This window comes from Terrapene carolina, unplaced genomic scaffold (assembly GCF_002925995.2).
Source record: "Terrapene carolina triunguis isolate 2854851 unplaced genomic scaffold, T_m_triunguis-2.0 Scaffold68, whole genome shotgun sequence".
Taxonomy (NCBI): Eukaryota; Metazoa; Chordata; order Testudines; family Emydidae; genus Terrapene; species Terrapene triunguis.
The window spans coordinates 13,060,625-13,085,801 of NW_020664419.1; the positions used below are offsets into that span (position 1 = coordinate 13,060,625).

General features: G+C 43.3%; 1 protein-coding gene across 2 annotated transcripts in view; it reads left to right on the forward strand.

Moving 5' to 3' along the window:
• LOC112117804 (semaphorin-3D) overlaps positions 1–25,177 on the forward strand; it is a 176,922-nt gene that overhangs the window by 90,719 nt on the left and 61,026 nt on the right. For both annotated transcript variants that reach the window (XM_026648654.2, XM_026648653.2), the window contains 4 exons: positions 1,743–1,862; positions 11,119–11,212; positions 14,837–14,965; positions 22,052–22,194. In XM_026648654.2, the coding sequence (XP_026504439.1) occupies positions 1,743–1,862; positions 11,119–11,212; positions 14,837–14,965; positions 22,052–22,194 (486 nt within the window). The remainder of the gene's footprint in view (positions 1–1,742; positions 1,863–11,118; positions 11,213–14,836; positions 14,966–22,051; positions 22,195–25,177) is intronic.

The window sequence follows — 25,177 nt, forward strand, 5'->3', positions numbered from 1 at the left end:
GGGCCACCTAGGGATCTGGGGTGAAAATCAGTACTTGGTCCTGCTAGTGAAGGCAGGGGGCTGGACTTGATGACCTTTCAGGGTCCCTTCTAGTTCTATGAGATAGGTATATCTCCATATGTTTTCCTATAAGAACATGCATCATTCTGCATAATAAAAAGGCTTCCCCCATCCCTCTTCTGCACAGTGAAGAGAAACCAGATTCCCTCATGAAAGACAAGAAGCGCCATAAAGAATGTGAAGCCTGCCCCACTCATACATGTGAAGTTTCTTCCCCTTTCTTCCCACTAACCCAGTGGTCTTCACTGGGCATGTTTGTTTAAGGGATGGGCCCAAGCTAAAACCCTAGATTGAAATACACTTTATGAGGAAGTTCCATTTGGCATCCTAACATAATGGCTGTCCCTTATCTCTGTAATACAGCAGGTCTGAACCTCACCTCCTCTGAGCTCTGGGAAATCTCTGATCCTGATCTGTTCACAAACTGTAGTTGGATCAATCTCTGTGCTTTTGTAAAAGAGAAGCAGCTGGAGGGATGAATATTGTGTTTTGTGACACCTTGTAGGTGTCACCTACTACATTCCCTCTTCAGCTTTCTTCCCGCCTCACAGGTTAGACAGCAGATATTATATTAATCTGGAAATAAGTGGCCGAACAGCTTTGTTGTATGCTTCTTTTTCCCAGTTAGGGCAAGGCTGTTGCTTGCCCTTTACCCCCGCCCCATGCCATAACCTTGCAATGGACAGCCACAATCTAGGTAATTGCACTGCTGAACAGCAAAGGACCAGGACTGTCCAGGGACTATCCTGGTGCTAAGTACCCCAAAGGTGTCATGGACCTTGTGATGACGTGTGTGTGTGTGTGTGTGTGTGTGTTCCCTTCCTGCTTCCTTCTCTCTGTTCCTGTTCCTCTTTGTTATAGTTACTGGTCCTGTGTGGATGTGCACATACCATTGGACGTGTGCAGTTAGTCAGGGACAACTGCTATACACCTGCCATTTGGACTGTTATGATGTTTTGTTCAGATTGTTGCTGACTTAACTGGTTCATGGTTGTTACAAGTTTTGATTGACAACCTACCTGTGTGTCTTGCTTAAATTTCCTTGTGTTTTGGGATTGTTGATTAGGGTGCATCAGAGCATAACAGACTTGCCCCAGTCCTTGCTGGCCAATAAGATAGGGCCAATGCAAGGAGAGTATGTACATAATGCACCCTTTGACAGTTTATTGCAGCCCTGAGGACTGCCACAGTGATGGAGGGCCCCCGCCTCCATTCCCACAATTAACCTTTGGCTGTTAATGCTTGCACTGAGTCTTTAATTGGAAGAAATGACAGGCGAACCAACGGGCCAGCCAAACGTGGGGCCCACCACATTTTGGAAACGGTTGCCAACTTTCCCATGTCCAGACAATTGTTAAGACTGGAGCTTTATTACAACAAAGACTGGTACAGAGAGAACTTCTCAAAACTAGACTTTCACCATGTATTTTGTCATTCTTCATGGCTTTATACCAGTATAATAAGAATGTAATCAGTATAACATGTAAGTCATTGCCTGATGGATGAACTGTACAGTAGTTGGCCAGTGCTAATGCTTTAGCTGTTACAACTTTTTAAAAATAATGTTGGCTATTGCTTAATGAAAGGTAGATGTGAGAGCAAAAATGAATAGTCACCAAATACTAGTTTTGTTGTGTGCATGGTTGCAAAGTATTAACTTTTTCCTACATTTTTCCCAATAGACAGAATGTGCAAATTTTATCAGGGTTCTTCAACCCTACAACCGGACCCATGTTTATGTCTGTGGCACAGGAGCCTTCCACCCTATCTGTGGATACATTGAACTTGGAATATACAAAGAGGTAATTTAATCCCTCCACCAATGGTGCATGACAAGAAATGGCTCTAACCTCGCTTAGCATCCATCATTTATTTTAAAACCGAGTGAGTGATATAAAAAATGAACTGACAGCAGTTTGTATAAATATCAGGGTTATGGTGCATTTGACAGGTCATGTAAGAACTCATGTTCTCACATTTGATGTGTGCATATTGCACTTGAACAAAGCTCTTTGCCCAATAAGAATGAATATACAAAGGTCTTTAGAGTGACACTTTCCATGATTAATTATGTGAAGAGCACATTTAACCCAGATGTCTTGTTTTCTAGCAAATCCTTTTCCTGCTTATTTATTCCTATTTCTCTTTCCCTGCTTTCTGGTCAGCATTGCAACACTCTGCTTCTACCAGGGAAAGTAGCAGCTTCTAAATCCACTATCACTCCATGGGCCAACTACCCGTGGGAATGGAAGTGCTCTGGTGCTTTGGGACTGTCTAAACCACTATGTATTGCTTAGTCCATTCACCATTTAGGGTGAAATCTTTCAGTCCCCAGGCCTGGCCTTAGACCCACCCATTCCCAGTGGAAATAACACATTTTCCAATGCACGGGGGGCTGTGAATTGAAAAGGAAGCAGAAGGGGGAACTGTGTGATGGCTCTTTGCTCATGAGGGAAGGAAAGTTATGGGGATGAAGATGACAGGACTGATTGTCTGCCACTCATGACCAAAATGACAGTTGGGGAGAGCAACGGGCTGCATCTCAGATTCCTCCTTCAAATCTGTTAGAGTCAGTGCTGAGCAGGTGCACAGCCTTGCCACAGGATTCAGTCCTGCAGCTTCCCCTCCCCCCCCCCGTGTCTTTGGAACACACAGCAGAGTCCTTTCACATGCGTATTGCTCCTGGATGTGATTTCACCCTGAAGGACTTGTCAACTGAACCCACGATTCCCAAAATCTAACATAACGTTGGCTTGCTCTGTAAAATATAATGTAAGCAATAGTGTGCCAAAGTATGTGTTAACACCAGCTACCGGCAATTCTTTTGAGGCACAGCACCAAGGCCAGATATTTCCTGCCAGGTATGAGGTGCAAGGATTCCTATAAAACTTTTAAAAACAAGGTAGCTGAAAAGAGGGTTTAGGGACCTGAGGCAAACTCACAGCCCAAGGGGAGGGAAACTAAACCACTTTTGCAAGCCCCTGATCCTGGCATGATCTGGAGCCTGGAGAGGCTAGTCCTGGGGACCTGTCTCTAAGCAGTTTCCTAGTTCTGTCTTATGGGCCGCAGTGCTGCCCGGAACGCAGCCCTGCCCCGACATGCCCCTTCTGCTGGCATGCATCCTATGCCAGGGCTTGTGAGGAGGTTCTCAGAAGGCTGTCTTCATCAGTACCTGCACTGAGGGAATCCACCCACCGCTGAAATGGGACTTATAGGGCCTCTTTATGTCATTCCAGCCCTTGACCTGGTCTAAAGGCACCAGAGCAGTATCTGCTAGGGATGGAGCAGGAGGATTTAAGGAGATTTTCCTTCCTCTCCTTGCACAGGGCACAGACAAAGTATTGGTCCTTGTGGACAAGCTCGGTTCAGACTGATTCTAACACTTCACAAGCTCTACCCCCAGCTCCACCAGCCTGCAAAATTGTCCCCTCCCATCTGTCTGTACATGCTGCACCCTGTGCATTGGTATAACAGGCCCACGCTCTTCCTAGTGACAACAGTGGCAATGTGCCAAACTCACACTACAGGGTATAATCCAGTCACTAACTGATGGGGCTGGAAGAAATTTCCCCTATGGACAGATTATTCCATAATTGTTCATTATAGGGATTTATTTTCCCCTTCCCCTAAAGCAGCTGGTACTGGGCAAGGTTGGAAATAGGCCATTTGACTGGACCGACGACAAGCCTGATCCATTAGGACAAGTCCAATGTTCCTGTGTGTTTGAGGGTGCAAGAGGGCTATGTTTTTCATGGGTTGAAATAATTCACTTTTTTCAAAGGCCTCTTACCTAAGATTCAAAAGAGAAATTAGCACATTTTAGTGCTACTGAAATAAAAGAAAAGCAGCACTGTAATAAACTCTGCTTCTTTTGTCACAGCCGTTGGAACAGAATTCTTGGACTGGCTATATGCAACTTTTCTCCCTCATCTTCCCCCACCTCTCCTGCTTGCCCTCTGCATCCCAAAGGAGTGCTCATTTCTCCCATTACCACCCAAAGCCTCACATGATAGTACCTCTTGCCTGCAGCCTTGTTTAATCAAGTGCAATGTAGCGGTGAACGGCATGAGGCACTCATTCCCTTTCCTCCTGCAGCGCTTATCTAACAGGCTAAATCCCCTGCCTCCGCATTGTCTCACTTAGCTCCTGAGAAGTGAGAGGCTAGGAGCCAAATGCTGCTAGCCCTTACTCTCCCTGCAAATCCATCGATATGACTGTGGTTGCATGGGTCTTGTACTGAAGGTGGAATTTTGTCCCCTGAGACTCGGAACTGAATTCAGGTTTCTTGCATGGTAACACAGCATTGCAATTGACCCAGATCCTTTCTTGTTGTTTAAAAGTCTAGATTATAATTATGTGTGTTTTGTAATGAACAAACTCGGTCCGACCCTGTTGGATTCTAGGCACTAATCTGCTGTTGGGAAAGCAAAGGCTCCAGATATTCTTCCTTTCCGTAATGAGCCTTTGAAATCTGCCAACGTACCGACAACCTTGGAAACCTGCCAGTGTGTCTGCCAACCTTCTGCCGTCTGATGCCAGTGTTCTGGAAACAGATGAGTCAGAACAGGTCAGGTGACTTTCAGCCACAGCACATACTGTTTTGGAAACAGTATAAAATCTGCCAAGGCGTCACACAGTTGAATTTAAGGAGATTAAAATCCCAATCTTGTTACGATTGAAGTCAAAGCCAAAACTACCCCTGCCTGCCAGGTGAACAGGACAGGGCCCAATTTGTGCCTTTTGCCACAGCCTTCAAAAGAGTGTTAAAAGTTTTGGCCGGGTTGTGTGTTAATCACCTATGCTCTGTACTGGTTACCTGTTGATTTCTGGGTGAAGTTTGAGCTATTTGGTTTTGATGTATAAAACTCTAAATGACTTGGGTCCTGGTTAACTTAGAGACCACCCTGTCCATATTTGATACTGCTGTAGTTGTGATCCTCTGAGGGGCTCATACTAAAAACCACCTCGTTGAAATGGGAGTGGGATGGGAGCAGGCCAGTGATCTTTAGCCTTAGAATTCATTTTCCCCATCAGTATGCCTCAACTTACGTTGGTGACCCTCTGAGAACGTGGCAATGTTTACCTGTGTCCCAAGTGGCATTATTTGAGGGAATGAGGTGAATGGATGGGGTGGAATATGTCCCAGTACTGGGAAGGATTTGATTCTTTGCAGGGAGCTTAGTTATTAAATATTCCGCATACCTGGTTTGTGTTGCTGTGTTTTTATATTTTGTCATGAACCTAGAGAATTTATGGATGGACATAATAGGAAAAATAAAAATGCCATCCCTCTGGTCACCTAAATGAAAACTTAGGTCATGTCTACACTACAAAATTATTCTGATCTCAGTTACATTGGCATACAGTCACCGCAGTTATTACATCGCTTGTGCATGTGTACACTTTGCTCCTTGTGTCGGCGGAGCACGTCCTCACCAGGAGTGCTTGTATCAGTGCAGAGAGCAGTGCACCACGGGTAGGAATCCCACTGTGCAACTTGCCATCATCCAGCACAGGGTGTTTTGGGAAGTTTCGGCCCCATCAGGCATTGCAAAAACGAGTCATGCAGTGGTGACTGGGAGGCTGGGGATCAACTTCCCATAATGAAGTGTTCTCCATCCCATAATATTTCACATCTTCTTTTCAAAACCCACAAAAACGCACACATCCCTCCTTGCTACCCGCCATCTGTGACAGAAGCATGGAGTCTGTACAGCTCTGCACTATTGTCATGAGCGTTGCAAGCATAGAGGGCATGGTCCTGTAGTGTTTGCAGAGCTGCCTGAGGAGCTGTGGAGAACGTGATGATTCCTTGGAGGCTAGATTGCTGTGGGGCATAGAAAGAACCAATTCCAGGTTGTTGGTGGCATTCGCGGAGCAGCCGGAGATGGCGGAGCACCAGTTCTGGGCCTGAGAAACAAGCATTGACTAGTGGGATTGCATTGTCGTGCAGGTTTGGCATGATGAGACGTGGCTGCAGAGCTTTTGGATGCATAAAGCCACAAAGTGTTCTGAACTTGCCCCAGGCCCTCCAGTGCAGAGACACCAAAATAAGAGCTGCACTGACAGTTGAGAAGCGAGTGGTGATTCACACTGTGGAAACTTGCAAGGATAGATTGCTACCTGTCAGTCAGGCATCAATTTGGAGTTGGGAAATCCACCACAGCGGCCATTGTCATGCAAGTGTGCAGGGCTATCAATCGCCTCCTGCTATGCAGGACTGTGACTCTGGGCAATGTGGAGGGCATAGTGGCTGGTTTTGCACCAACGGGGTTCCTGAACTGTGGTGTGGCAAGAGATGGCACGTGTATCCCTATTTTAGCATTAGATCACTTTGCCACAGAGTACATCCACAAAAAGGGCTACTTTTCTATAGTAATGCAAGCTCTGGTAAATCACTGGTGATGCTTTACTGACATCAATGTGGGCTCTTCAGGGAAGGTACACGAGGCTCACATCTTTAAGAAGATGGAACTGTTCAAAAACCTGCAATCAGGGTCTTTCTTTCCCAACTGGCGGATTACCCCTATTGCTCCCAAGGGTCATGAAGCTATACACTGGCCACCTGGACGGCATCAGGCTCATCAGGTGCAGAATGGCAGCTGAATGTGCCTTTGGTCATTTGAAGGATCACTAGCGTTGTTTTACTTACAAGATTGGACCTAAGTGAGAAAAATATCCCAATGGTTATAGTGGCCTGCTGCGTCCTGCATAATATCTGTGAAGTAAAAGGAGAAAGGTTTCCTCTGGGCTGGAGGTCGAGCAGCTGTCTTCTGAATTTGAACATTCAGATACAGTACGGGGCTACACGGCTCAGGGAGGCTTTGAAAGACCATTATAATAGTGAGCCAGAGTAGTAAGTGTTGCTATAGTGTATTCTATCTGGCCTTGCTCTTTTGCAGGCCGATATGAATCTTGTAGTGATTAGAACATTGTCAATACACCTATTAATATTGTCCATGAATGGTATTACAGGTTCTGTGACAGTGAAGTAACAAGAAAGAGGTGGGTGTGAGAACTGCTCAGCACCAGCCAGCGTATGTTGTGAACTAATAAAGATGAATTTTGTTCCAAAAAATAGAATTTTATTCTGTAACATGAACCAGGCAATTAAAAGAAAACCTCTAAAACTTAATACATTAAGGGAACAGAATTTATGAAGGGGAAAGAACGCCCCATTTCAGGTGTACACATACACCAACCGTGTTGTAACCCTTCTCCGGTATCCCCCAAGTAATCTGCTTCTAGATGTCCACGTTTCTATGGCTAGATCGGTGCTATGCCTGCACAAGCTCTTCTCCCCATAAGAGATCAAATACCGCCCATTTACTCCAGGCAAGAACGCGTCTACACCATGTAGCCAGCCTGGTCAGCTGCGCACAACAGTGGAGAGCTGGTAGGTGTGCTCGCCAACCCAGGCAACCGGGAAAAGGAATTTCAAAAATTCACAGGGCTTTAAAGAGGAGGGGCAGTTTCCTGTCTCCCTGACCCCCTGGGCAGTGGAGTTCACAACGGTGACCAGAGTGGTCAGTGTGGAACAATGTGGGACAGCTCCTGGAGACCAATAATAGTCGATTTAAATAACATGGTGTCTCCACTGACACTGTGTGTATGTCTGCACAGCAACTAGATACCTGTGGCTGGCCCATGCCAATCAACGTGGGCTCCCAGGGTTCGGGCTGCGGGACTGTTTCACTGCAGTGTAGACTTTCAGGCTCAGGCTGCAGCCCTAGGACTTTCCTACCTTGCAGGGTCCTAGAGCTTGGACTCCAAGCTAAGCCCAGAAGGCTACACAGCAATGAAACATCCCCTTAGCCCAAGCCCCACAAGCCAAAGTCACCTGGCACGGGCTAGCTGTGGGGTTTTCTTTGCTGTGTAGACATACCTTGTGTTGACCTAACTACATCGACTGTGACTCTCCGCTGCTTGGGGAGGTGGTGTTTGTTATTAAGTCGGCATAGTGGGGCATTTACATCGACGGGAGCCAAATTTAAGTGAAGACACATCCACACTAGGTCAACGTAAGCTGCCTTGTATTGATCTAACCATGTAGTGTAGCTGATTGGTGGATTTAACTTGTTAAGGAGTCCTATTGTACATAACCCTCTGTGGGTGTGTAAGTAGCCTGCCCTCCATACCCCAAGACAGGGTGGAATAATTTAACACAAAGTGATTTAAACCATTCATTGGGGGCACTTGATTTTTATTTTATTATTTTATTTTATTATTTTAATAATTGATTTAAATCAGGTTGAAACTTTGTAAAACTAATTAGAAAATTTGTGTTATTGCAATTTTAAACTAAAATGTATGAAGAGCTAAACTATAAATGCAGGAAGCAACAAAGGGTCCTGTGGCATCTTTAAGACTAACAGAAGTATTGGGAGCATAAGCATATGCTCCCAATACTTCTGTTAGTCTTAAAGGTGCCACAGGACCCTCTGTTGCTTTTTACAGATTCAGACTAACACGGCTACCCCTCTGATACTATAAATGCAGGAGGGGTTTTTAAATGCCACTACTAGTAGGGTATCTCACTGCAATTATACAAAACTGCTCCAGGCAAAAAACAAAATATGGAAAATTAAGGCCCTGGTCCAATAAATACTTTAGCAGTTGCATAATTTTACTCACACAAATAGTCAAATTGACTTCAATGGGAGTACTCACATGCATAAAGTTAAGCATTCATGTGAGTGTTTGCAGCATCACAGGCTAAAATTGGTATTTTTTATTGAAACTTTTACCTTAGTGGCATAACATTTTTGTCACTAACACCGAAGCGATTTTGTTTTAACAATGAAAAACTATTTAGACCTTCACTACATTAACAAAGGTTGTGTTTTTTTTCATACATACGGTCCAAAAATAGGAGCCTAAAGTTTGCTTTAAGCCCTGTGACAAAGCGGGACTCACCACCATGGCGCCTCCTGCTGGCCGTCATGGGAATGAGCTCTCGGCCCTTCCAGTCCGCCTTCAGCTAGTGGTGTCAGGCCTGCCATCACTGCTGTCTCCACTCTTTGGACCCACATTGCTCCCCAGACCACAGTGTCCTCTTCTGGGCATGGCCCTCCGGCTGTCTCTATTCCTGCCACTTGCCTCACTGGCCAACTGAAGTCCAATGTCCAGCCCCTCGCCTCAGGGACAAACTGCAGTCTGTATACTGGCCACTCTCCTCATTGGCAAGTGGGGGGACCCAGGCCCACCCACTACTCTGAGTCCCAACCCAGGGACCCTATAGCTGGCAGCCAACTACTGCCCTCCTCCGACCTGCTGCCTATTTTCCCTGGGCCACTTCCCCCATAGCCCTAGCACCCTCTCAGCCCTTGGAGCAAAGCCCCAGCCTGGCAGTGGTCAGCCAGCAGCTCACCCTTTCACTCCGCTGCCCCTGCCAGCACTGCTCTAGCTATGCCACTTCAGGCAGCCAGTCCTCCTCCCTTGCCTTCCAGGGAGAGACTGCCTTCTGCACTGCTGAGCAGCCCTTTATATATGGCCCTCGCTGGCTCTGATCGGCTGCTCCAGCAAGCCTTCCCCCTACTGGTGGGATCAATAAGCCCTTTCCTGATTAATGGGTTCTGTGCAGCCTCCCTGGTGCTGCTTTTAACCCTTCTTCTCCCTGTGTGGGGCAGCCGACCCACCACAAGCCCATATTTATAGACATAAGAGTAGGATTTTCAAAAGCACCTAAGTGATTAAAAAGCACAGGGTCCCACTGACTTCAGATTGCAAACCATGTTGGAAGAGTGTAATATGGTTGAACCATTTCAGCTTTCTTGACTTCTGGCAGTTCAGTGTAATGGAATGTAGTGGTGATTGCAAATACAGCCCAGACTATTTGCTTATCAATTTTGTGTTTCAGTTTGTGCTGTTCTCACAATAAGGATATTAGGGCATGTCCCCACTGGAAAGCTATACCAGTGGAAACTAAAGTGTTAATTTAAACCACTCTAATTATAGTGATGTAAGTCCCTAAGTGGATACGCTTATTTTGGTATGAGTGCCCTTTTGTTTTGTTTTTTTTCCGTTTAGCTTATGTTGCTTTGTAAGGGGTTTAAACTAACCTAGAAAAGCCACTCTTACTCCAGAATAAGTGTGTCCACCTGGCAAGTTATATTAGTATAACAGTAGCTGTTAAATGATACAGGCATAATTATACTGGTATAATTGGTAAAACATTCCAAGGCTAGACAAACCCATAGGGAGGCCCTAGACTTATGGGGGGGGGGGTGTTCTCTCTCCCAGCACAGACAAACATTTTAAGTGTGAAATTTCTTAGTGGAAAAAAACTCTCTGTCAATCTTGAAATTTTACTAACAAATAGGAAACTAATGAAGGAAACAAGTACCAAATAGCCACTTACGCAGTTAAAGACTATAAAACGGGCTGAACGTAAAGGACTAGCAACATGTAAATAAATAAATAGGATCTAAATAAAAACCATTGTTTGATTTTTTTTTAAATCCATTATTATTCTTTTTAAATCATGATTTTTCTCCATCCTGCTTTATGCCTTGTGCCATTGCCCAGCTCCTAGCCACTCTCCAGGTGGTGATTGGAGCCAGTGAGCCATGCTAGCATCCCCATAGTCAACAGCTTCCTTAAAGATGGCAAGGGGAGAGCACATGCTGCACTCATGTGAAGAGTGGCTGAGCTGCGTCTGCAGTGAGCACTGTTCAGAAGCCCCAAGAGAAATCCACGTGGAGATAGCCAGAATCCCTCCCATTTGTGCACAGTCAGCACTCCCTCCCCAACAAGGACTTGTGCCTTTAAGGCACATCCAGCCTTTAATCTGGATGGATGGAATTGAACAATGCATCTATTTTCAGATCCGTTTATTTTTATTAAATTCATTGCTATTAAATGACTGTGATGCATTAAAATGATGAATGTAAAAGCCAGATACAAAGCAGAGCTATACAACTACAGACATAAAGGCCAGGCACGTGAGAGATACACAGTCTAAAACACCGTTACTTCATATATGAGAAGAGCAATACGTCTGAGACTTAGTCTCTCTCTGCATTGACACCTGGTTAATGAATTTGCATTTATTCTCAGGAAATGGTATTCAGACTGGACACTCAGAACCTGGAGTCTGGCAGGTTGAAATGTCCTTTTGATCCTCATCAGCCGTTTGCTTCAGTAATGACAGGTAAGATGTCAACATCACGGATGTTTCTTCCTTGCGTGTTCATCACAATCTTATTTAACTAAAAACAACAGGTCCAGATCCTCAGCCAGTGCAAATCCGCTGAGCTCCATTGTCTTTTATGATGCTATGCCAATTTTTACTAGCTCATGACCTGGCCCAACAGTGTCCTTCACTTTGCATATGCTAAAAAAAAAAATGAATGCAATAAAGCTAAAGGGGAAATATGAGAGCCAATAAATGGAAAAACTGCCAGTTTAGAAACAAGGTGGTGTCATCTTTACCCGGTCATTTCTGCTTAAAAAAAACCTGTATACAGTATTTCATATGATTCAGGGGTTCTGTGGCAATTATCAATATTGTCAGCCCTTTGAAGTCTGTTGACATACATGAAGTCATCTGCATAAATCCATTTTGAGGTTTCTAATTATTTGAGTAGCCACTTCAGAGGCCTGTACTTCCATGCTGTGTGGTCTGACATTTGGTGTCATGGAATGTCAGCCTGACCTCTGAATTTCAAACCACTGTAAGAGAGCTACTTTTGTCATGGTTTGGTTCAGAGCTTTGGACAATTTTCATTTAACTTGTCCATCAAGTGTATGAATACGAGATAAGAGTGATGCACCATGACCTTTTCATTTACAGCAAAAGAGGAGTGGTGATAGTGCTTTGAAGTATCAGACACTTGGGGTTATAAAAAGAATATGACTAATGTTCAGCCTTTATTCTACAATAATAAGATCGATGATTTGTGATCTTGACCCAGCTGAAGGTCCAGCACTTCTTTTATTAAAAACAATAGATTAAAGCCAGAGGGTTACCATTCTCAGGAACCCCTAGCCCTTTTTAATGGCCGTGAAGTCTGTTTCTAAAAAGGGATTCTAAAAACTTCTACTGTTCTCTTTTTCCTAATGTGACAGAACACTCTGATTTATTATAGAGCTGGTTGTTAATTTCAGTAGCATTAAAATACTTTTGAGTTCTCTGTTAAGTCTTGTGCAGTGAAGAAGAGGACATGTTTCAATTTATTAAAACATATCATTTAGAACATAAGAACTCCCATGCTGGACCAAAATAGTGACCCCTTTAGTTCAGTATCCCATCCCTGACCAATGCCAAATGCTTCAGGAGAAGGTACAAGAAACACTGCAATAGGCAGCTGTGAAATCACCTGCCCTTGGGGGAAATGTCTTCCTAACACATCAATTAGTTCATGCCCTGAAACATAAGGGAGGCAGTTTGGCCTAGTGGCTTGGGCACTGGACCAAGATTGGGCATTGGAGTGGGACCTACTGCTGCCACGTTCCTTGTGGCTGGAAGTTGCAGCTATGCAAATTCAGACTGGAAATGAGGTGTACATTTTTAATAGTGGTGGGTAATTAACCATTGGCACACTTTACCAAGTATTATGGTGGCTTCTTCATCACTGGCAATTTTTAAATCAAAAGTAGGTATTTTTCTAAGAGAGATGCTGTAGTTCAAACCAGGATTATTTGGGGGAAGTTCTATGTCCTGTGTTATGCAGGAGTTCAGATGAAACATGGTTTTAGAGTCTATGAAAAGAGACCTCCATTCAATTCCTGGCTCTGCCCAGGCATGCTGTGTGACCTTGGACAAGTCACGACCCTACTCTGTGCCTCATTTTCCCCCATATTTAAATTGGGGTAATGATACTGACCTCCTTTGTAAAGTGCTTTGAGATCTAAAGATGTGAAACACTCTACAAGAGCTAGGAATTCTATCCTTTATAAATAGTTATATATTTTAATGTAATTGGGAATGATCTCATTCTCCTTATAAATGTCTATGTTTTTTTTTAAATATTGCAAAACATTTGGCCTCAATATCTTGTGTACAGATTAGCTATACATTATGTTAAACTAGTCCCTTTGGCTAAAACCTACAGGGGCAGATTGAATGCATTTGTTGGTGTCTATTTTAGTACCTAATCTTAAAAAGCTATTTGCCTGATTCTACAAATACTTCCTTGCATGAGTAGTTGCGAGTGTATTACCAAAAGCTTTGAATATCTGCCTATCCTACGTAGGCATTTTTATATTATTATGCAGTTGCTCAAAGCTTTTTAATGCATTTATTATTAATATTGTTTAGCATCCATCCCTTTTTAAAAATTCTTGTCTACCAAAGCCTTTGTAGGAAACAACAGGAAGTTGGAATGCAGGATACCAAAGAATAAGTTAAGTGCTGAAAGCTCCTTGTCAACAGAGGTTAAGTGAGGATGGGCATTTTCTTTGAGTCTTTCAGATGTATCAATCATTGAATGCCTGTCAGCTAGCAAACACTAATTATATCATCCATTCCTCATTTTGACATTTACCTTTCAGAATGTGCTAATGTCACTGCACAAAGGAGACATGCTGTCTGAAAGATGTATTTTAAAATATTGTTACGGAAGGATTACTTAGATAATAGTAATACTGATAAAATAGGTTTCTTTGGTTCATCTTTATTGGGGGAGGATTAGGTATATTTTTTAATATGTGTTTTTCTCTGAACAGAAGAAACTTCACAACATCAGTATTGCATAATATTAAAAATGCAGTTACTTTCAGCTTCAGATTTATCTGCACAGAGATCACATAGAATGTTTTCACCCATGTCAGAATTTGAGTAAAGGGGCCTTTTATATGTGGTTTATGATTGCTGTTCAATATGAAGTTCTGCCATTCATGTATGGATTACAGGCATCATCATAGTTTTGTTGTTTCTTCTTACAAACACCAGAAATATGTCATCATATACAAATGTGTTATAAAAATCATCGTTATTAAACATAGCTTCTTATTTTGCAAGAATTAAAGAAATATTGTGGAATGCACTGGGCAATGGAAAACTTGTGCAGCAAGGTCTTTTTGGGCTTCTTTTCACAAAAGAGCTATGCTATGAACACAAAGAGCAAACATTGTTCTGGTCTTCTGTGCGCCTTTAATTTTGTGCAGTGCTGAGATCCCACGAAGATAGTCACATATGCTCTAGGAATTATTTTTGGGAAGTTCTACGGCCTGTGTAATAGAGGAGGTTGGACTATATGATCACAATGGTCCCTTCTGGCTTTGGATTCTAAGAACCATACAGAAACCTAAGCAGAGGAATAAACTGTAACTGCAATTGCAACTGGCACAGTGCAATGCATGGAAACAATCTGGAACTCTCATTATGTTTAACTCTAGTTTTGCTGTGAGGTAAATCATCGTCACCTGACCCAGGAAAAGAGGCTCATTTACTTTAACATGATCAGGATTGGGCCCTGTATCAAAATTCGTCATTACCAGTTTGCAGCGTATGAAACACCAATCTGTATTAAATTATTTAGTTAGCACTTAGGAGCCTTTGGAAATTCTTCCTAAATTTCATTGAAAGTCAATGGGATTTAGGCTTCTCAGTGCCTAAGTCACTTTTGATAATGGGACCTGGGCTCCGAAGTCACTGAGGTATATTTGAAAATGTTATCCTTTATGTTACATTACAGAATCAAAGACTTTGATTTAAAAGAAAAGAATGGTGTAAAATATGTATACTTTATTAATGCAACAATATTGGAATAAAATAAACCATATATACACCATGTTCTTGAAGAAAGCCTCACTATTTCTTTCTCATTTACAGATGACTACCTCTATGCTGGAACAGCTTCTGATTTCCTTGGCAAAGATACAGCTTTAACACGTTCTCTGGGCCCATCTCACGACCACCATTACATCAGAACTGACATTTCCGAACATTACTGGCTTAACGGTAGGACACTAAACATATGTTGCTGTTGACTGCATTGTCTCTGCTTTTTTGAAAGTTCAGAGGCCCATTTTATTTAAAAACATGTATATAACAAGCATAAATAAAGTTGCATCGTTAGTTATTCCCAACTACAGTCTTTTAAAAGTAGAACGGAGAAAGTGCTGGAGAAATGTACCAGAGGGGAAAATACTGCAATGGAAGGGATTTGAAGTACAAGACTTAAGAATTTTTTCCATCTCTAATCTATGAGTCTATATATAGCACAGTAGTTGGAAATAATTTAATGGCATAAGTGCTTCTAGTTTTTCAGTGTTGTTGGAATAATATTTTTTTTCACCAAACAGTTGCAATCATTTATTAAAAACTGCTTCCTACAGCGCTCTGAAATGTCAGACTAGAAATTCCATCTATTAGGTAGGAGGTTTCCTCCTCCCCCCCCCACACACAGGGGAAAAATATCCCGTGCTACTCCAAGGAGCAGTTTAAAACCACTATGAATGCTTTAAATTTGCTTCCTAAGTAACAGACTGCTTTTTCTTGCCCATTTAAAACCATTTAAAAAGTAATAAACCCTGTAAAAAAATATATTTATACCCAGCCATCCTCAAACCACACACACAGAGTGGCACAGAAAACTTCACCCACAATCCTAATGCCTTTCAATGAGGAGATATGAAAGTGTCCCCTTTCAGCCATCCGTTCTCTTTAAAAATGTGGCAACACTGGGCCGTGATGCAGCATGACCATGTGGCTATTATGGGTGAATTGTAAAGCCAGAGCTCCTGACCGCAGGGGTAAGTTGACTTCTCCATAGTTATCCTCTGAAAGGGATCATTGTGCCTGTTAACCCTTTGACAAGAGTTTACTCTTTCTTTCACTCCTCTCTCTCCTCCCATGCAGTTGCCTCACCTTTCTATCCACTTGTGCCCATTCCCCTGTCCCAAAGTCTTTCCTGTGTAAAAAAAGCCATATATACAACCACTAAAATATCCTTAGCCCTCCCCAGGCTGTAAAACTGGGATCCTTCCAAGCAGGTGGAGAATCTCATCTCCTTTAGGCCTTGCTGAGCTCTCTCTCTGCTGTCTCCTGCTTTTCTCCCTTGGCTGCCTCTGTACCTGTTCTGCCCCACCCAGGGCCGGCTCTAGCGTTTTTGCCGCCCCAAGCAGGAAAAAAAAAAAAAAAAAGTAGCGATCGCAAGCGGCGGCAGCTCTACCGCCGCTTCGTTCTACGGCAGCAATTCGGCGGCAGGTCCTTCGCTCCGAGAGGGAGTGACGGCCCCGCCGCCGAACAGCCAGACGTGCCATCCCCCTCTTCATTGGCCACCCCAGGAGCCTGCTTGCTAGGCTGGTGCCTGGAGCTGGCCCTGGCCCCACCTCTCTTGCTCCGTGCCAATCCGCCAGCTGCTACACTTCCTGAGGTCTGGCAGTGAAGGAAGGCAAGCCATGTTCAGTTTGCAGTCCAGAGCAGGAGAGGGTTCTTAGAAAGTGAGGCAGGCCAACTCAGGCCAGGACTGGCTCCTTTCAGGAGTTTTGATGTGGCCTGGTCCCTCACTAGCCAATTTAGAACCCTGGACATTGACCAGTACTTATGGCATAAACATCCTTAGGATTAGCCAGTTTCCTAAGGGGTAACGTATTATCACAGAAAAGATTTAATGTTGTTGTGAGCTGATGAATTTAGTTGTTACAGTTCTAGCACTACTGTTGGTATGCATGGCACAGACATATTAGAAGGTTCCATTTCCTGCCCAAAAGAACTGAGACCCAGATCCCCAAAGGTGTTTAGGCACCAATTAATGGGAATTAGACGCCTCAATACCTTTGTGTTCTGTGCCTTACAACCTAACAGTCCAACCCTGCACACACTTACCTACACCATTAATTTCCACTTGGGCTGTTCAATGGCATCAAAAAGTTACCTCTGTGTGTGTGGTTAGGATTGGGCCCTAAACAGACAAGGGAACAGTAAATGGGTGCAACATAAAGCGAACAAATTGAGAGTTTTGTATGTGTTTTAGTTCTGAGGTTTTTGGTTTGGCTTTTTAGACCTTTTTTTTTTTAATTTATTTTGTTTTCCCTAAGAGGTAACATATTTGTGAGAATTCTGTAAGGACAGTGTGCATTATATGAATATGGCTGAGTTTTAAAAACAACTTAGTATGTTAGGCTGTGGTGAGGATACTCTCTCATACCAAGTAAATAATGAAGCCCCCAACATCTCTGTCAGGTTTTTGCTCTCTTTCCAGCCGTATTTAAGGACTACAATTATAGCATGTCTGAAACTTGACATAGACAATCCATGCATTGTTCTACATTGGAATACATAGAAACTAGCTGTTTTTAATGTTTTAAAATGATTCTGTTAAGGCTGAGGAAATTCTAACTACTATGATCGTTTTTTGCACTAAATACTGTACCATAATACTCAGTGCATCACTAGTTTATTAAGTAATATTAACAATCACATACATTTTGTGCTTTCAGCAGATTTTGGTGCTAAGAAAATATTTAGGTTTAAAATCACTCCAGAACCTAAATTGCCTAAACTACCCATTTACCAGGCATATGTTAGACCTCTAGGAATGGTTGCACATATTTAAGTAATTGTATAATTAGCAATAAATTACTTGCAGGGGTGACTCATATTTTACTTAGGATAAGTGAAAAATGTATGGCTTGGGGTGGGGGGCTTGAGTGCAGAGGAGATTGTGCTATAATGCATGTTAGCATTTTAAGTTTTAATTTTTTAGTAAAATGTTTTTTGAAGCAGTATTTTTCCTTCTTGTGGAGGGAAAAAACAATGCAGAAGGCAAAGATTTCTGGGACACCATTAGGTCCTGTGCAGTGCATTGCCTTCACATCCTACTCTTGACTGCATTAATAGCGGCCTTTCAGAAGGGATGAGATGAATAAACCTTCAAACAAATTCACACCCACTGGGACTCTTACTCCTGCACAGAGTCCCACTGACGTCTGGAGCAGATTTACCATGAAACAAACTGTGCAGTGACACTGGGCCCCCAATGGCAGGGGGGGACCCAAAATGCAGGACAAATATCTGACAACCTGTCCCTGAGTCACGGTCGGCGGAGTAGCAGGGCTCAGGTAGGCAGGCTGCCTGCATGCCGTGGCTGGTGGCCCCACATCGCTCCCGGAAGCAGCCGGCTGCTGGCACGTCTCTATGCACCCCTGGCGTGGGGGAGGTGGCTCTGCACGCTGCCCCCACACCGGGCAGCACACGGAGACCTGTTGTCCCCCTCCCCCCAAGGGGCGTGCAGAGACGTGCCAGCAGCAGGGCTAAGGCAGCTACCTGTCCACTCTGCCTCCCTCCCTCCGCACCACACTGCTCCTGGAAGCAGATGGCATGTCCTTGCGGCCCCTGGAGGAGGGGGTCTCTGCACACTGTCCCTGCCCTGAGCACCGACTCTGCAGCTCCCATTGGCTGGGAACTGAGGCCAATGGGTGCTGCGGGGGTGGCGACTGCGGGCAGTGGTGCACGGAGACCCCCTGCCCCCCTCCCCCGCCTAGGAGCCTCTGCCGGGGGGGGGGTGTGTGCCAGTCACTTTGGGAGCTGTGCCGCCCAAGTTAAGTGCCACCCCATTTCCCCACCACCACACCTCAACCCCCTGCCCCAGCCCAGAGCCCGCACCCAGCACCCAAACTCCCTTCCAGAGCCCGCACCCAAACCCCCTGCCCCAGCCCAGAGCCCACACCCAGGACCCAAACTTCCTCCCAGAGCCCGACCCCTCACCTCTCCCACACCCAAACCCCCTGCCCCAACCCAGAGCCTGCACCCAGCACCCAAGCTCCCTCCCAGAACCCGCACCCCTCCCGCACCCAAACCCCCTGCCTCAGCCCAGAGCCCGCACCCAGGACCCAAACTTCCTCCCAGAGCCCGACCCCTCACCTCTCTCACACCCAAACCCCCTGCCCCAACCCAGAGCCTGCACCCAGCACCCAAACTCCCTCCCAGAACCCGCACCCCTCCCGCACGCAAACTCCCTGCCTCAGCCCAGAGCCCACACCCAGCACCCAAACTCCCTCCCAGAGCCCGACCCCTGTACCCCCTCCTGCATCCCAAGCCCCTGCCCCAATCAGGGTACCTCACTTTATTTTCATTTACGTCCCATAACTTAAAATATAGGAGGAGGATGAAGAAAAAAAGAATGTTCTTTTTCTGGGCTGGGTCCCGAGGGGGAGGCCCTGAAAATGAAGCTATGCACAGGGCCCCACTAACTCTAAATCTGCCACTGGCTGAAGTCAATGAGCATGTGGATCTCTTCTCAGGATTGGGCCTTAGATTGAAGCTCTGTGGATCTGTCTTGTCCAAGCCAAGCAGATTCTTGACAAGATTGGCAGTGAAAAGGATTGTATGAGAATTGAAGAGTCCTATGGCAGTGTGCCTGGCTCCTGAACCATGCTGTCTTTGATCTGTCCACACACACGTATACACCAAGCAAGTACACATTCCTCCCACTTGTCCAGGGAGCTAATGCCATTGTCGGAGTTAATGTCTCCCTGGATATCATTAACCTCCAGGGGTTTGTTCCACAATGTAGAATGCATGGGAAGCATGTATCACGGAGTAGCTGCCCCTCTTCTATACCCATGCCCTCTAGAGGCCCAAAATCATAGTGTTGGTGCAGTGTGTCTTCCACTAGCTCATGCTGCTTCAGATCTGCTCCCTTCACTTCCCTGCTTTCTCGGCCTTTCCCACTCCTTTGATTCCCTCTGCATCCGGGCCTCACGAGTCTTAATACGACTTACTCAGTTGAATAAACTTTATTGAGCCTCTTGACCAAGCAATCCTATAATATTGGATTGGAGCATTGTTTAAAATAGGTAATCAGATACAACACCAGGGATACATACTGTGTTAGTGAACTTTCTCTACTTTTATTGCTGCTCCCAGAAGGCCATCAGAGCAAATTACAAAAAGTTTATGCAATACCAGGATATACTGTATCATCTGTTACCAGGCCTTGCTCTCCATTTATCATCTCAGTGCCTTATTGTTTCCTTATACACACCTCAACAAATGAAATCTTTACAATCTTTCTATTAAAATTAGTCAGATTTTTGAATGAAGACAGACAATATGATTGAGAATATAAGCAATGATTTAAAATGCACAATTATGCCATTTGTTTTCTCTACAAAACATACAAAAACCATGTCACAGCTGATTATGATTTGTTTTTCTATATAGAGTGTGAACAGGATACTAAAGATGAGAGGAAGATCTCACTTGTGGAAAAAATATATTTTGTGTGTGTGTGTGATGTTTATTACATTGATTTCTATGTCTTTGTCTGTGTATGATTACCTTTTTCAGTTTATTTGTTTGGATGTAACTTTCAACTTTAATGTTTTCAATTGTGAATTTAAATCCTTGAATATTGTATTACTTAAGTATTCCTGTTCCTTTATTCAATTTGTTTGAGATTGCTTCAGATATGTTCCAGGAACTGATATTTGTGCATTTGTTTTTGGATTCCATTTGCCAAGGAAACCAGTAAAATTTTAATTAAAAAAAATCAGAGTTTAGCTCTGCAGATGTGGATTTTTTTAAACAAATCTGAAAGTAATAAGGATGCTGGCAAGGTATTTTTCAGAATTTGCTATTTGTTTATTTTTAACTAGCTCTATAAGCTGATAGCCACCTTGGAAGCGTATTAATGCTATGAATTTATTAATGGCTAGGGCTGGTATTTTCAAAAGAGCCTGAAAGGGCCGGAGTGGGAGTTGGGTGCCTAACTCCTCCCTTAGGCTCATTTGAAAATCCTAGCCCAAATGATCTACTGCGTCATTCCAATTTTACAGTGACATGTATCTCCATGGAGTCACACCAGTGTGAAGCTGGAGTAATACGAATGTTATTCTGGCCCATACATTTCGCTCTCTGGCATCATTGTGCATACTGAGAATTTAAACAAACATATTTAAATACAAGTCAGTTAACTTCTTACGGAGGCAGAAGAAAATATCATTCCCTGCAAACGACCAGTTCACTGCTCACTCACTCAACATCTTCTAGTCTTCGTTTTGCCCCTCTTTCTTACCCCCTAGCCAAACAACTGGGAGAAAAGATGATCCTTGCACTGTACCCGTTGAGGGCCAGAGATACTATGCTCTGTCTGACCAGCCTGGGAAATGAATTCCAGAGTCAAGGGCCTACTCCCGCTGAGTTAGTCTGGTCACTGGCCCACCTCTTGTTCAGGGCAAAGGACAGTTATCTTGAGTGCTCCCAGAGGATCTCAGTCATGGTAGCAGATCACAAGGACATCTTAAAGCAATTTCCCTAAATATTTCCCCCTCTATTTGTGTATTTGAATTTTGTTGCTTGTTGTTGCTTCGCTAGCTAAGGTGGCTGGCATTTCGTTACTTTCTGATTTGAGTGCACAAGCAAAGTGAAAATGCCAAGTTATTAAACCTTTGAAAATGAGACTGTAGAGCAGAACAGGGACATATGAACCAATTGTCTTAGCGAGACAATCTCAACACTGTTGACTTAGTAAGGCCATCCTAGCACATGTGCATAGGAAACTATTGTCTTAGTACAGCTGTTATTAATATCTGAGCTTAAGTCATGCAAACAAATAGAGGTTATATTGCTCCCTTGCATACTGTCTCTCGTAAACATTTGTGGTTTCCTACGTCCCTGGACTACTACTAAGTGCTGCCATTTTTAAATTAGATAACTGTGTAACATAGTGTGTGATTTTGGAAAACCCGCTTAGCAGGAAACAGGGTAACACAAGCAGCAAATCAGCTGTATCATAGGTATGGATTTTGGATCTAAAAACCTTGGCATTAACCCTGTAAACTCACAATGGCAGCCAATTATGTCAATGCAGGGTTCTGCAACAGAATACAGCCTGAAGAATAAAAGCTACCCTATTAGATGTAAATACTTTTGGGGTCAATACAGTCTTGTGACCAGACTTCTCTCAGATATGCTTATGATGACTCATTGATTTCACCATGATCTGCTTCATGGACACAAACGCAGAATCTTGGTCTCAAGTATTAGGGGTTCTTTTTTTATACTTTAATAATTTGTTTTTGTTTTGGGGGTTTCTTTTAGGAGCAAAATTTATTGGAACCTACCCCATCCCGGACACATACAACCCAGACGACGACAAAATCTATTTCTTTTTCCGAGAAATATCTCAAGATAGCAGCACGTCTGACAAAGCGATCCTTTCCCGAGTTGGAAGAATTTGTAAGGTGAGAAATGTACATTTATTTTTTTCCCTCTTTTTTTAAAAAAGGGAAACTTTAATTTGTTTCTTTAAGAAATCTCAATTTTGTCCGGGAAGGAAATAACCTCACCCATAGTACCGTCTAAGTAATGTGCAATAACATGGATTACTAATGATGTCTAAAATTCACTTTCCTTAACTGTAAAATAGGCTTGATACTTAGTAAATCAGCATATTTGTTGGAAACATAATATTTTCATAATCGATAATGATGCATCTAAATAGCGATTGATTAATCTTCAGCTACTGTATGGTGAGAGCCTTTGTTTTGCTGTCTCAGTTAAGGCTAAATCCTAAGCATCTGTGCAAAGTCAGAATACATGAGCCTTTTGTATGGGGTGTGCACTGGCTTAAGGGGAAAATAGAATCCCAGCTGAGGTGGGGAGCATCAGTGTATCACCCTCACAAGTATTACTAACAATGTCTTTTTTGTTCTGTGTTTGCACCATGCCTGGCCTATGATTAGGGCCCCTAGGTGCTACAATAATAGAAATAATAAATAATAGTAATAACAACCCATACACTACTTTAGCTGATGTGTTCTTTGTACCCAGCCGGCATCTCCTTTCCCCAGCCATTACTGTAATCCATAACACTGTAGCGATAGATGTTGTTACTGCAGATGCCCTGTGCTCCAAATGCAGTATTTTTGTGATCAGTTCCATGGATTTATGAAACTTTGGTAATGATTTGAAAAGCTGGGCTTTTTCAAAAAAGTATGGACCAGATCATTAGAAATTGTGTTTTTGATTAAGTTTCCATGGAGTGGCCAAAGTCATGTTGGAAACATGAGGAACTCCAATGTCACACTGGAACTGTTTAGTTTCTTTATCATGTTTTGGAATAGTCTCAATGTCTGTATGTTATTACACTTTGAAAACATTATGCTTTGATTATGAGATGGCCCATGTCTCAGCAAAAACCCTGTATGTAGTAATCTCAGAGGTAAATCTGCTGCATTTCTATGGTACCGTCGTACAGCTTTCTTCATTTGCTGGTATTCTGTAGCGTGTTGCCTGATGCATTAGTTAGCACTACTGACAGTGGGCATTAGGTTCCTAAGAAAGACCCTTGAGGAAAAAAGCAATTAACTGCAAGACTTCTTGATTCAGAAAGAGAAATGAATAGGAAAAAATGAGCTAGAAGGACATGCACGCACAGGAGAACAAAGAACTGGACACACACACCTGTGTGGATGCCTATCCAGGATTGATCTTCTATCCACGAAGAGTCACAATTGAGACTTCAGCGACCACTGGGTCTACAAATTTTCAGTATTGGGTTGACAAATGTTTGCAACAAACTGAGCAACCAATTCTCTGTAGCAGTTCCTGTTTAGCCAAACAAGAGAATGGGCAAGCTTCGGTTGGGTTTTTCATAGCAGTATGATTAATGAAACACTGACAAGGCAAACAAATATAATTTACTACTAGATGTGGCTTTTGCTGATTATGGAAGTACTTAATGCATTAGGGGGGAAATGGTTAGGTGGAATCTGCAACGCCAAGGCACAGAGAGATTATATTAAACTAAGATGCATTAATAGTAGACGTCCAGCTTCTACTGAGAAAAAGGACAGATAAGATATCATAATAAAAGCAAATGTACTGTAAAGAGACCCTAATGACCAGGCATAATTGAGTCTCAAATGAGATCAAGTTTCTAGGCTGGTGGTGTTGTAGGAAATAATGTCTTGAGCTTTATGTTTTCATTTTGCCAGTCAAATGAACATTATAGGAGAACTTCGAAATAGCTAGCTCCATTTTATTATATACATGTGTAACTCCCAACATTGGGAGCTATGAACACGTGTAGTAATGTGTACATACACCAAAATAGAGATGGTTGCTAGACATACGGGACCAGATATTCCAAAATGCTCAGCAGCCACAGTTGGTGTCCAATTCTCAAAACAGCTTAGCCTCCAGCAGCTCCTGTTAAACACACAGAGTGGGAGCTAACGGGTGAGGAACATTTTGAAAAATCTGGCTGCTTCATGTAGGGACCGACATGGGAAGTGCTGGGTGCAGAACTCACTTGAAAAATCTGATTTGCACTGTTTGTGCATGTGTCTTGATTATACTTATTGTAGTATAAATATAGTACAAATGGGTAAAGCATAAACTCCCGACATCTGGTTCAATTGTGTCTTCTCGGGATGCCTTGACCTGCAGTGCCAAATCTGGTCAGCTTAATTCTCTATGCCTGCAGGCATAGGTGTCCATATCTATGGTTAAAACCAACAATGAGTAATTTAGTGTGGTTGAAAGTTCTACGTGCCCTGCAGCATTACTTGATAATAAGCTTCAACTAATCTAAACAATTTTCCTTAAATTCGAGCTTGTGTCTTCCTTCCACTACGTCCACAGCAACACAACATACTGCTATATGTCAGGAGACCATGAACTATTTAAATGATCTGCTTGTAATGGTGTGTGTAATTCCAATTCCTTCGACTGGAGCTTCACCACTCTGCCTCACTGTTCCCTAAGGCTCTTCCTACACTTTGGTGTTAGAGGTACGTGCTGAAATTAGAATAGGCAGTAAAAACACAAAAAGCCTTGTGTGTTTAATATAACAGGTTAGTCAGTAGAGTCTACTCTTTAGCTAGTATTCATTGGTTGAACAATATAGTCTCACACTGATCCTCTCCCTTAGGGAAGTCTTCTCTGGAGAGCATTCCCCTTTCCCAGCTATTTCTAGACCTAAAAGATTACAATATCTCACTTGAAGTTCTTTGCCCAGAGTCAAACAGCTGTCACTTGCCCCGTTCAGAAGACTGTTCCTATATTTACTATCTTAAAGCATGCTTTGCAATAACACTGCCACCAAAGCATTACAAAGCGCTCGTTTAGGTTTACGTCACTTGCCTTCTGTCTATCACTGGGGAATATAATTATAAACTGGGAGGAAGTGCTTTCAACAGTCACTTACAGACTAAAATGTAT